General features: G+C 46.9%; 1 protein-coding gene across 2 annotated transcripts in view; it reads left to right on the top strand.

Moving 5' to 3' along the window:
* The first annotated feature begins 1,830 nt into the window (after positions 1-1,830).
* Positions 1,831-11,223, top strand: part of adamts13 (ADAM metallopeptidase with thrombospondin type 1 motif, 13) — a 101,492-nt gene continuing 92,099 nt past the window's right edge. For both annotated transcript variants that reach the window (XM_068012041.1, XM_068012040.1), the window contains exons 1-7: positions 1,831-2,027; positions 2,281-2,347; positions 5,165-5,439; positions 7,115-7,256; positions 8,511-8,650; positions 8,988-9,071; positions 10,466-10,590. In XM_068012041.1, the coding sequence (XP_067868142.1) occupies positions 1,917-2,027; positions 2,281-2,347; positions 5,165-5,439; positions 7,115-7,256; positions 8,511-8,650; positions 8,988-9,071; positions 10,466-10,590 (944 nt within the window). In that variant the 5' untranslated portion in view covers positions 1,831-1,916. The remainder of the gene's footprint in view (positions 2,028-2,280; positions 2,348-5,164; positions 5,440-7,114; positions 7,257-8,510; positions 8,651-8,987; positions 9,072-10,465; positions 10,591-11,223) is intronic.

The following is an 11,223-nucleotide window of genomic DNA, read 5'->3' as shown; positions in this document are numbered from 1 at the left end:
CGGCACAGGAACAGGCCATTCGGCCCAACTACTCCGTGCTGGTATTTATGCTCTGCACGAGCCCCCTCCCACCCCTCTCCATCTCACCTTATCACCATATCCTTCTATTCCTTTCTCCCTCGTCTGTTATTCTAGCTTCCCCTTAAATGTATCTACACTATTCACCTCAACCACTCCCTGTGGGAGCGAGTTCCACATTCTCACCACTCTCTGGGGAAAGAAGTTCCTCCTGAATTCCCGAATGGATTTATTATTGACCATCTTATATTGATGGCCCCTAGTCCTGGTCTCCCCCACAAGTAGAAACATCTTCTCTATGTCAACCCTATCAAACCCCTTCATAATTTTAAAGTCCTCTATCAGGTCACCCATCAACATTCTCTTTTCGAGAGAAAAAAGCCCCAGTCTGTTCAATCTTTTCTGATGGTTATAACCTCTCAGTCCTGGAATCATCCTTGTAAATCTTCTTTGCATTTTTTCCAGTGGCTCTAAATCATTTTTACAATATGGAGATCAGAATTGTGCATATTGCTCCAAGTGTGGTCTGACCAAGGTTCAGTATCAGAGAATCATAGAATGATACAGCTGTTATGACCAGGTGAGATAGAGGTCTAGGGGTTCCCTCTCAGCCTTTGCCTGGTTTAACCGTAACAGCGTTTAATTTTAAAACACTGTGTTTTTAGCTCCCCCCTCAGTGAATCCTTGTTCACTGCTCCAATTGAAAGGCGAAGAAATCAAACAGGTTTCCTTAGATTTAAGCAAGAAAGGTGGAAGTTTATTAATCGTAAACTCTAATCTGGTTAACGACTACGAATATGCGACATGAACACGCTAGCATGCAGGCACAATAAACACACACGCAGATAGAGACAGAAAAAGTAGCAAGAATAAAGGTGAAAAGTTTGAGGCAATATCTAGTAGTTACAGTCCTTTAAGTTCAATGTGGAGTCTTTGGTTGCCATTAAGTCTTGCAATTCGTTGGGGCCCAGTTCACGCTTCAACTTGTTTCGATGTCAGAGTCTTTTCTCTCTTGAGGTTTATGTGTCCGTGGGTCCGGTGGCTTGGGAGAAAGTGAGAGAGCGAGACAGCCAGGTGAGAGATTTGCTTGTTCCAGCTTCAGTTGCACACTGCATTCTGAATTCAAACTGTCCTGTGACTAGTTCAAAAAACCTGGACCAGACAGTTAGTCATGTGACCAGCTGGTTTAACCAGTCCTGGCTCTGTGGATTGTATCATCTTAGCAGGGCCTGGAATACACTTCTTTGCACCTTCAATGTCTGGTAATCAAAATCCATTTGGGTTAATTGGAGCAGGGAATAGCCCTTTGTGTCCACAAGCAGCATCTCTTAGTATGCAAATGTCCTTCCAGCCCAGTGTCTGGTGACCTTCAAACAAGTCATTTCTTCACTCCAGCAACAGTTTAAAATCAATGTTCATTAGACAAAATTAATATGCCTCATTCTTGGCGAGTGGGGTTCTGCATGACACAGCACAGAAGGAGGCCATTTGGCCCATTGTGCCTGTGCCAGCTCTTTGAAAACGATCCAGTTGTCCCACCCAGCCCCTGCTCTTTTCCCATATCCCTGCAAAGTATTCCCCTTCCAGTTTTCATTTTGACAATTATTACATAAATTTCAATATTTTATGTGTTATAACTTTTTCTCCCTTTAAGTCTTGTTCTCAACTTTTTTGTGTGTGGGTGTGTGAGAGACAGTGAACATGCTGGCTTGTCCAGGGGACAGTGACTGTGCTGCGTGAGTAATCCACTATTTGTACAGAGTTGTGCAATGGCCAAGGGAGAACGTGCCAAACATGAAGTTACGCAAACAGAGCGGTTGCTGAGTTGAGACTTGGTGAGTGACATCCCAAACAGAACAACACAGCTCTTGGTTCCCTGGCAATGTCGCTTTCCCTCCATGGAATCATCCTTACTGCTTGAGGCTGACAAGATGACGGGTCTCTCACTGTGCCTCATGGTTCTGAGTCTCCTTCCCCAACTCTGGTGCATCGGATTGTTCCTCAAGCAGGTAAACTCATCTCCCCATTAACAAAACACAAACTTCACCAAGTAATCTTATCCAAAGCAAAACCAAGTGATGTTACAGTCAGTAGTGGAATCCAGCAGGGTTAGGGGTGCTGGTGGGGGAGGATTGGATTAGTCTTTGTTTGAACACAAATTGTTTCCCTAATTGAGTTGAAGATCTGTTGGACATTTGTTTGATGTGAAGTCTGTAAGAAATGTGTTTCTTGTCTAACTGTTCTCACCCACTTCCCCCTTAGACATTTCTCGGATCTGTCAAAGGTGCCGATGATCTGTCTTATTTCGCTGACCCCTCGAGGATTGGAGGTATGATTTTCCTCGCTCGCTCTTTGTTCCCCCAAGCGGAGCCCCTCGTGTTTACAGATGTTAAAACTGTTAATATTACACTAAAGCTAGATTGCTTCATTGCTGTAAATAAGGACCTCAGCTAGTTTAGTAAAGGGGCAGGATCGACTGGGAAAACAAGAAACATAGAAGGAACGACTCAGCATTCTTTCTGCATGAGTCTAGATAGTGAATGTTCAACTGTGCAGGCAGCACAGCTGAACCAAATGCCATTCTCACTTGACATTAACACATGGGGGCGGGGGGGTGGGGGGTGCACTGGGTTGATTTCTTTCCCCTCCTGCCTAATCCCGCGTTGCTGATACCAACTGTGCTTTCTGCATGAGATCAACTGAACACAGAACTGCGTTGGAACCCGGGGCAAGGTGTTAGCTGTGGCTATAATAAAAACAGAAAGTGCTGGAAATACTCAGCAGGTCTGGCAGCATCTGTGAAGAGAGAAACAGAGTTAATGTGTCAGGTCTGCGTCTGATGAAAGGTCACAGACCTGAAACGTTAACTCTGCTTCTCTCTGCCAGACCTGTTGAGTATTTCCAGCATTTTCTGTTTTTATTTCAGATTTCCAGCATCTGCAGTATTTGCTTTTATGTCAGCCATGGGTTTCTGGGGAGCTCTCTCTCATCTGACTGTGGAGGTGGTGCCTTCCAGCCGCAGTACAGGGACTGAGATAACCCAGACTGAAATCCCGAGCGCAGTACTGAGAGAGTGCTGCACTGTCAGAGGGTCAGTACTGAGGGAGCGTCGCACTATCGGAGGGTCAGTACTGAGGGAGCGCTGCACTGTTGTAGGGTCAGTACTGAGGGTGCACTGCACTGTCAGAGGGTCAGTACTGAGGGAGCGCTGCACTGTTGGAGGGTCAGTACTGAGGGTGCACTGCACTGTCAGAGGGTCAGTACTGAGGGAAAGCTGCACTGTCGGAGGGTCAGTACTGAGGGAGCGTCGCACTATCGGAGGGTCAGTACTGAGGGAGTGCTGCACTGTCGGAGGGTCAGTACTGAGGGAGAGCTGCACTGTGGGAGGGTCAGTACTGAGGGAGTGCTGCACTGTCGGAGGGTTAGTACTGAGGGAGTGCTGCACTGTCAGAGGGTCAGTACTGAGGGAGTGCTGCACTGTTGGAGGGTCAGTACTGAGGGAACGTCGCACTATCGGAGGGTCAGTACTGAGGGAGTGCTGCACTGTTGGAGGGTCAGTAGGGAGTGCTGCACTTTCGGAGGGTCAGTACTGAGGGAGTGTCGCACTGTTGGAGGGTCAGTACTGAGGGAGTGCTGCACTGTTGGAGGGTCAGTAGGGAGTGCTGCACTTTCGGAGGGTCAGTACTGAGGGAGTGTCGCACTGTTGGAGGGTCAGTACTGAGGGAGTGCTGCACTGTTGGAGGGTCAGTAGGGAGTGCTGCACTTTCGGAGGGTCAGTACTGAGGGAGTGTCGCACTGTTGGAGGGTCAGTAGGGAGTGCTGCACTGTCAGAGGTGCTATCTTTCTGCCCTCTCTTGTGGATATAAAAGATCCTAAGGCACGATTTTGAAGAAGAGCTGGGGTGTCCTGGTGCCAATATGTATCCATCAATAGACACCGCATAACAGCTGATATGGTCATTATCACATTGCTGTTTATGGAATCTTGCTGTGTAGAAAATGGCTGCTGTGTTTCCTACATTGGAACTGCATTTTAAATGTTCTTCATTGGCTTAGTAAAGCACTCTAGGATATCATTTCACATCTTTTATATTTAACGGTTTCACCAGCTTCAGCATTCTATATAACCTGTTGTGATAAATCTGCACTAATCATTGGTTATGGCAGAGTTAGAATATTGGCCAGTTTTGGACACAATGCTTTAAGAAGGATGTCAAGGAGTGTCCAGAATGTTACCTGGTGATTCCAGGGATGAGAGACTTCCGTTCTGAGGAGACACTTGAGAAGCGGTGGCTCATTGCATGGGGAAAATTAGGAAATAGAGATGTTCATAATTATGAAAGGTTTGTTTGAGTAAATGGGGGAAACTATTTCCACTGTTCACTGAGTTAATAATTAAAGATCGTTAATGTAACATCATCAAAAGAATGAAGAGAGAGATCAGGTGAATGCGATTTTACACACAGGATTGTTAGGATAGGGAGAGCCCGACCAGAGGCAGTGGGGGCAAGTTGAACACATGTAGCTTTTAAAATTGAAGGTGATAAGGAGATGAAAAATAAATAACAGGAAATGGGGAAAAGGCCGGGTAATTGGACTAAGTAGATCGATCTTTCAGAGAGATATGATGGGAATGTGAGGAGGGGTTTGATCCATTGGGATTGTGTACAATGGGAGTGATTGGGAAGGGGTTTGATCCATTGGGATTGTGTACAATGGGAGTGAATGGGAAGGAGTTTGATCCATTGGGATTGTGTAGAATGGGAGTGAATGGGAAGGGGTTTGATCCATTGGGATTGTGTAGAATGGGAGTGAATGGGAAGGGGTTTGATCCATTGGGATTGTGTACAATGGGAGTGAATGGGAAGGGGTTTGATCCATTGGGATTGTGTACAATGGGAGTGAATGGGAAGGGGTTTGATCCATTGGGATTGTGTACAATGGGAGTGAATGGGAAGGGGTTTGATCCATTGGGATTGTGTACAATGGGAGTGAATGGGAAGGGGTTTGGAAATCAATACCTTTTCCATTGTGTATTTTGGGCTTGAGTATGGTTTATGGGGTGTTTGACCTCCTGACATGTGGCGATGAGCTACTGCACTGGACGATCACAGGTCAGTGTTTGATTTGGTGACTTTGAGTTGCAGATTCAGCTCCAGTAAACATCCAGTGTCAATGCCAGCGTCTGATGCAGATGCACTCCTGCAAAGAGATGTTGTGCAGCCTGCAGACCTTGGGACAGATGTACCAGCTGAGATTCTCCGCTGAGAACAGACTCGCTTCTGATTTGACTTCCATCCACCATGTCTTCAACTCATCATTCAGCATCATCAGACGATTGCCGGAGAGTTGTGTTCAGAATGGGGAGATCGTGTGGCCCCCGGGGGTTCGGGCATTGACCAGCTACTGCCATGGTCATCTGGTGAGCACCAAACCCTCTGTCTGTTTCTATGCCTAAATATAGTAGATGTGCAAAGGGATAATCCAGGAGAAATTCCACTTGTTGGTGCTTGAAAGCCCAGTGAGACTGTCACTCATTCATTCAGAATAAACCTGCGATTATTCTTTCAGTCCTGGACCATTCGAGCATTAATATTGCACTGAACCATCAACAAAACACTGACACCAAAACGGTGCAAAAATTCAAACGATTTGTAAGAGAACAACATAGGAGTCTGAGGTTCAACCAAACAGTCCAAGATTGTCAGCTGACAATCAATGGGCAGCATTTTCATCTTTGAGTCAGAATGTTGTGGCTCAAGTTCCAGGCCAGAGACTTAACTGCACATCCAGGCTGACAGTCCCAGTGCAGTACTGAGGGAGTGCCGCACTGTCAGAGGGTCAGTATTGAGGGAGTGCCGCACTGTCAGAGGGGCAGTACTGAGGGAGTGCTGCACTGTCAGAGGGTCAGTACTGAGGGAGTGCTGCACTGTCAGAGGGTCAGTACTGAGGGAGCGCCGCACTGTCAGAGGGTCAGTACTGAGGGAGTGCCGCACTGTCAGAGGGTCAGTACTGAGGGAGTGCTGCACTGTCAGAGGGTCAGTACTGAGGGAGTGCTGCACTGTCAGAGGGTCAGTACTGAGGGAGCGCCGCACTGTCAGAGGGTCAGTACTGAGGGAGTGCCGCACTGTCAGAGGGTCAGTACTGAGGGAGTGCTGCACTGTCAGAGGGTCAGTACTGAGGGAGTGCTGCACTGTCAGAGGGTCAGTACTGAGGGAGTGCTGCACTGTCAGAGAGTCAGTACTGAGGGAGCGCCGCACTGTCAGAGGGTCAGTACTGAGGGAGCATTGCACTGTCGGAGGGTCAGTACTGAGGGAGTGTTGCACTGTCGGAGGGTCAGTACTGAGGGAATGCTGCACTGTCAGAAGGTCAGTACTGAGGGAGTGCTGCACTGTCGGTGGGACAGTACTGAGGGAGTGCTGCACTGTCGGTGGGACAGTACTGAGGGAGTGCTGCACTGTCGGTGGGACAGTACTGAGGGAGTGCTGCACTGTCGGTGGGACAGTACTGAGGGAGTGCTGCACTGTCGGAGGGTCAGTACTGAGGGAGTGCTGCACTGTCAGAGGGTTAGTACTGAGGGAGTGCTGCACTGTCAGAGGGTTAGTACTGAGGGAATGCTGCACTGTCGGAGGGTCAGTACTGAGGGAGTGCTGCACTGTCGGAGGGTCAGTACTGAGGGTGTGCTGCACTGTCGGAGGGTCAGTACTGAGGGAGTGCTGCACTGTCAGAGGTTAGTACTGAGGGAGTGCTGCACTGTCAGAGGGTTAGTACTGAGGGAGTGCTGCACTGTCAGAGGGTCAGTACTGAGGGAGTGCTGCACTGTCAGAGTCCGTCTTTTAGATGAGACGTTAAATCATTTGCTCTCTCGGGTGGATGTAAAAGGTCCCATGGCACTATTATAGCGGAAGAGCAGGGGAACTTCTCCCCATTATTTATCCCTCAACCGACACGCATTTTTAAAAAAAAACTGTTTGGTCTAAAATGTGACACTCCTGCACTTGCTATAACATTGCTCTGCATCTTCTCAAAAAAGAAACTAATCAGTATAATTTATTTTTGAAGCTAATATTCTAATTTCATCCCTCCCCACCCTGTAGCATGCACTGATATTTACAAAGGAGAAGAAGATTTACATTCACCCAAAGGATCTGAAACTGACTGGAACTAGACAGGACATTATATCACATGCTGCATTCCATTATCTCTTCTCTGATAATTCCCAGAGTGCTGCTAATTACAGTAAGACATTAAAACATTTGATTTCTGGTTGTAAATATTGTAAAGGTGTCGGCCGCACTCCATGGCTAGCACTCTTATGCCTCTGAGGCAGTAGGTTGTGGGTTTGAGTCTCATTCCAGGTACTTGAGGCCATAATCCAGGCCGACACTTCCACTGCAGCACTGAGGGAGTTCTGCACTGTTGTAGGTGCAATACTGAGGGAGTGCTGCATTGTCAGAGGTGTCGTCTTTTAGATTAGACATTAATTCGAGGTCCTGTCTGCTCTCTCAGATAGATATAAAAAATCCTGAGCCTGCTATTTTGAAGAAGTCCAGGGAAGTTGTCCCTTGTGTCCCGGGGCCAATATTTATCCCTCAACCAACATCACAAAAATAGATTATCTGGTAATTGTCACATTGCTATCTGTGGGAGCTTGCCATGTGCAAATCAGCAACAGCATTTCCTACCTTACTACAGTGACTATGCTTCAAAAATACCTCATTGCCTAGTAAGTGCTTTGTGACATCCTGAGGTGGCGAAAGGTGCTAAAGAAATGCAATTTTTCTATTCCTTAAGCGGCGATATTTACCTGTGTGTGATCTGAGGGAAAAAATCTACTTCAATTTTCTTCCTTCCTCCTGAAGACTTTGTCTCCTTGTTGGGGTGCAGTAACATGGTGCCTCAGGGACCTCATTCGGATGCTCATTGAAGGGCTATTTGACTATGGAAGGCATCACAGCTGAGCTTAATCCTGTCCTGACTGATCTCTAAAATGCACAATTCCCATCAAAGTCAAGCAATGATCCAATCAAAGGTGTTTACATTGATAAAAGAGTTGTGGGGAGCCCAGAACAAGGCGGAATAACCTCAAAATTCTAACTAGGCTATTTAGGAGGAAAATTAGGAAATATTTCTTCACACAAAGGGTAGTAGAAATCTGGAACTCACTCCCCCAAAAGGCTGTGGATTCTGGGGGACATTTGGAGCTTTGAAGACTGTGATTGATAGATTTCTTTTGGGTGGGGATGTTGAGGGATATGGAGCTAAGGCATGTCGATCGAGTTCAGATGGATAGCAGGCCATGATCTCATGGAAATGATGGAACAGGTTCAAGGGGCCGAATGGCTTCTTCCTGTTTCTGTGCTCCAAGTATTTAATTTAATTTGTTATTTGCTTGCCTAATTGCTTAACCAATCCAACCACGCCCCCCCCCCCCCCCCCCCCCACCTTCCACATACCAATTACTGAATATTCTGTTCTGCTTGAACATTGCAGGCCGAACTATGCCCTCTCTGGTTACAAGACGGTCTGTGAGGGAGGCAAAACATCTGGAACTGCTGGTTGTGGTGATGCATGACGTGTATAACTTTCACAAGCAAGACACAGAGCGTTACATCCTCACCAACCTGAACATTGTGAGTGTCTTGGGGGCTCTTTGATGGAGACTGACAGCCCAGGGCTGGTGGGGGCTTTGAATCTCAGTCCAAAACAACTCCATTGGCCTGCTCATACCTTGTTTCTTGACCCAGTACCTCTGTCATTTTTCCTTTGGTGTCTCCGTGCCATGCAGCTTGCCAGCTAAGTGGGTGGTGCACTGGGACATCCTGCACCCGGGGTGGGTCCTTATCACAAATGGAGGACCCTCTCACCAGGAGGTGTGTGTGAGCTGGCAGCACTCCATTCTAACTCCCTGATGGCTCCTGACAACATTTAACTCCTGACCGGTCTCTCGTGTTTTTATGTTTCCCACAGGCTGCTGAGCTACTGCGAGACGCTTCCCTGGGTGCCCAACTGCGAGTCCACCTAACGAAGATGGTCATCCTGACGCAGCCCGAGGTATCAGCCCTGTTCCATGGAGCTTACAATCAACTTGACCAACAACAACTTGCATTTATTTGGCATCTTTACTGTAGCAAAAATGCCCCAATGTGCTTCACAGGGGCAATTATCAAATAAAATGTTATATCGAGCCACATGAGATATTAGAATAGGTGACCAAAACCTTGGTCAAAGTTTTAAGGTGCATCTTAAAGGAATAGTGAGTGGCTGAGAGGTTTAGGGAGGGAATTCCAGAGTTTAGGACCCAGGCCGCTGAAGGCACGGCCGCCAATGGTGGAGCGATTAAAATCGGGGAGGAGCAAGAGGCCGGAATTGGGGGAGTGCAGAGATCTCGGAGGGTTGTAGGACTGAAGGAGGTTACAGAGATAGAGAGAGGTGAGATCATGGCTGGATTTGAAAACAAGAATGAGATCAGGGAAAGGTCACTCCTCTCTATTTTTCTGGCTGGTAGTTTGGTTGAAGACAGCGTGAGATATTTCAAGAGGCTGGTAGATTGACATATTGATCAGCATTCTCAAAGGAGGGCATGGGCTTTGTGAGCCAGTTCTTCTGAATCCGTTGAGCTTTATTTAAAGAAACTCCCTTTTGAGACAATCAATGATTTCAAAAGGAAATTGGATGGGAACCTGAAGGAAATAAACTTGCAGGGCTACAGGGATTGAGTGGGAGAGTGGAACTCATTAGATTGCTCCGCGGGGAGCCGGCATGGACTTGATGGGCTGAATGGCCTCCTTCTATGCTGTAAATGACTCTGTGATATCTGGGTATGATGGTTTAGTGAATATGTTACTGGTTTAGTAACCCGGAGCTTCCATATTCAGTTTGGAGCTGCCTCTCCAAAGACACCTTGGAATTTTTGTAAATTTACTCCTCAATTCATTTAAGAATTGAACTGCTTAAACTCTGAACAGTCTCAACCTGTGTGACTTCCTGAGTCCCTAAATAATTGATGAAGCGCTGAGGCCCACAGTGCTGGACACCATGTTGAAAGGGAAAAGGATTTGAAACAGTATTCATTGAACAACAAGCTTGGGTTATGAAAGCCTACAAACTATTGGAAGAAAGGAAGACTGAGGGAGGTGAGTTGTTCCATGGTTTGCGATCTGGGAAAGAGTTAATGAAAGAGGGAGACAGGACAATTTCTACAGAGTGAGTATGCAGGGAGGAGGAAGAGTGTGGAAAACAGGGGATATACAACTAAGGAGAAACTAGAGAGTCTGAGCACAAAATCGCTCTCTACCCATAGAGTCCTGCTGTTCTCCTGAGAGGAAGGTTATTGTGGTAATATTGATAAATTATAGAGTGGCAAAGAGAGGTTGGAGGCTGGAGGTGTGAGTGTGATCATCTATCAAGTATGCCTATTTGTGTTCAACAGTGTCTTCTATTCACAGCTGGGGCTGCAGATTACCAGAAATCTCACCTCGTCACTCATTGGCTTGTGCAGCTGGAGTCGAACGATTAACCCAGAGAATGACTCCAAGCCACTCCATGCTGACCTGGTCCTCTACGTTACCAGGTAACATTGGAACATAGGAATAGGAGTAGGCCATTCAGCCCATCGAGCCTGCTCTACCATTCAATACGATCATGGCTGATCATCCACTTCAATGCCTTCTCCCCACACTATCCCCATATCCCTTTATATCATTTGTATTTAGAAATTTGTCAATCTCTGCTTTAAACATACTCAATGACTGAGCTTCCACAGCCCTCTGGGGTAGAGAATTCCAAAGATTCACAACCCTCAGTAAAGAAATTTCTCCTCATCTCTGTCCTAAGTGGCTTCCCCCTTATTTTGAAATTGTGTCCCCTGGTTCTAGACTCCCCGACCAGGGGAAACATCTTACCTGCATCTACCCTGTCTATCCCTTTAAGTATTTTGTAGGTTTCAATGAGATCACCTCTCATTCTTCGAAACTCTAAAGAATTCAGGCCCAGTTTCCCCAATCTCTCTTCATAGGACAGTCCCACCATCACAGGAACAAGTCTGGTGAATCTTCAGCAGGTCTGGCAGCATCTGAGGAGAGAGAAGCAGAGTTAACGTTTCAGGTCAGTGACCCTTCTTCAGAACTCTGAAGAAGGTCACTGACCTGAAACGTTAACTCTGCTTTTTCTCTCCACAGATGCTGCCAGACCTGCTGAGTATTTC

The sequence above is a fragment of the Heterodontus francisci genome, chromosome 32, assembly GCF_036365525.1.
Source record: "Heterodontus francisci isolate sHetFra1 chromosome 32, sHetFra1.hap1, whole genome shotgun sequence".
Lineage (NCBI taxonomy): Eukaryota > Metazoa > Chordata > Chondrichthyes > Heterodontiformes > Heterodontidae > Heterodontus > Heterodontus francisci.
This window is presented reverse-complemented; position numbering and strand designations above follow the sequence as displayed.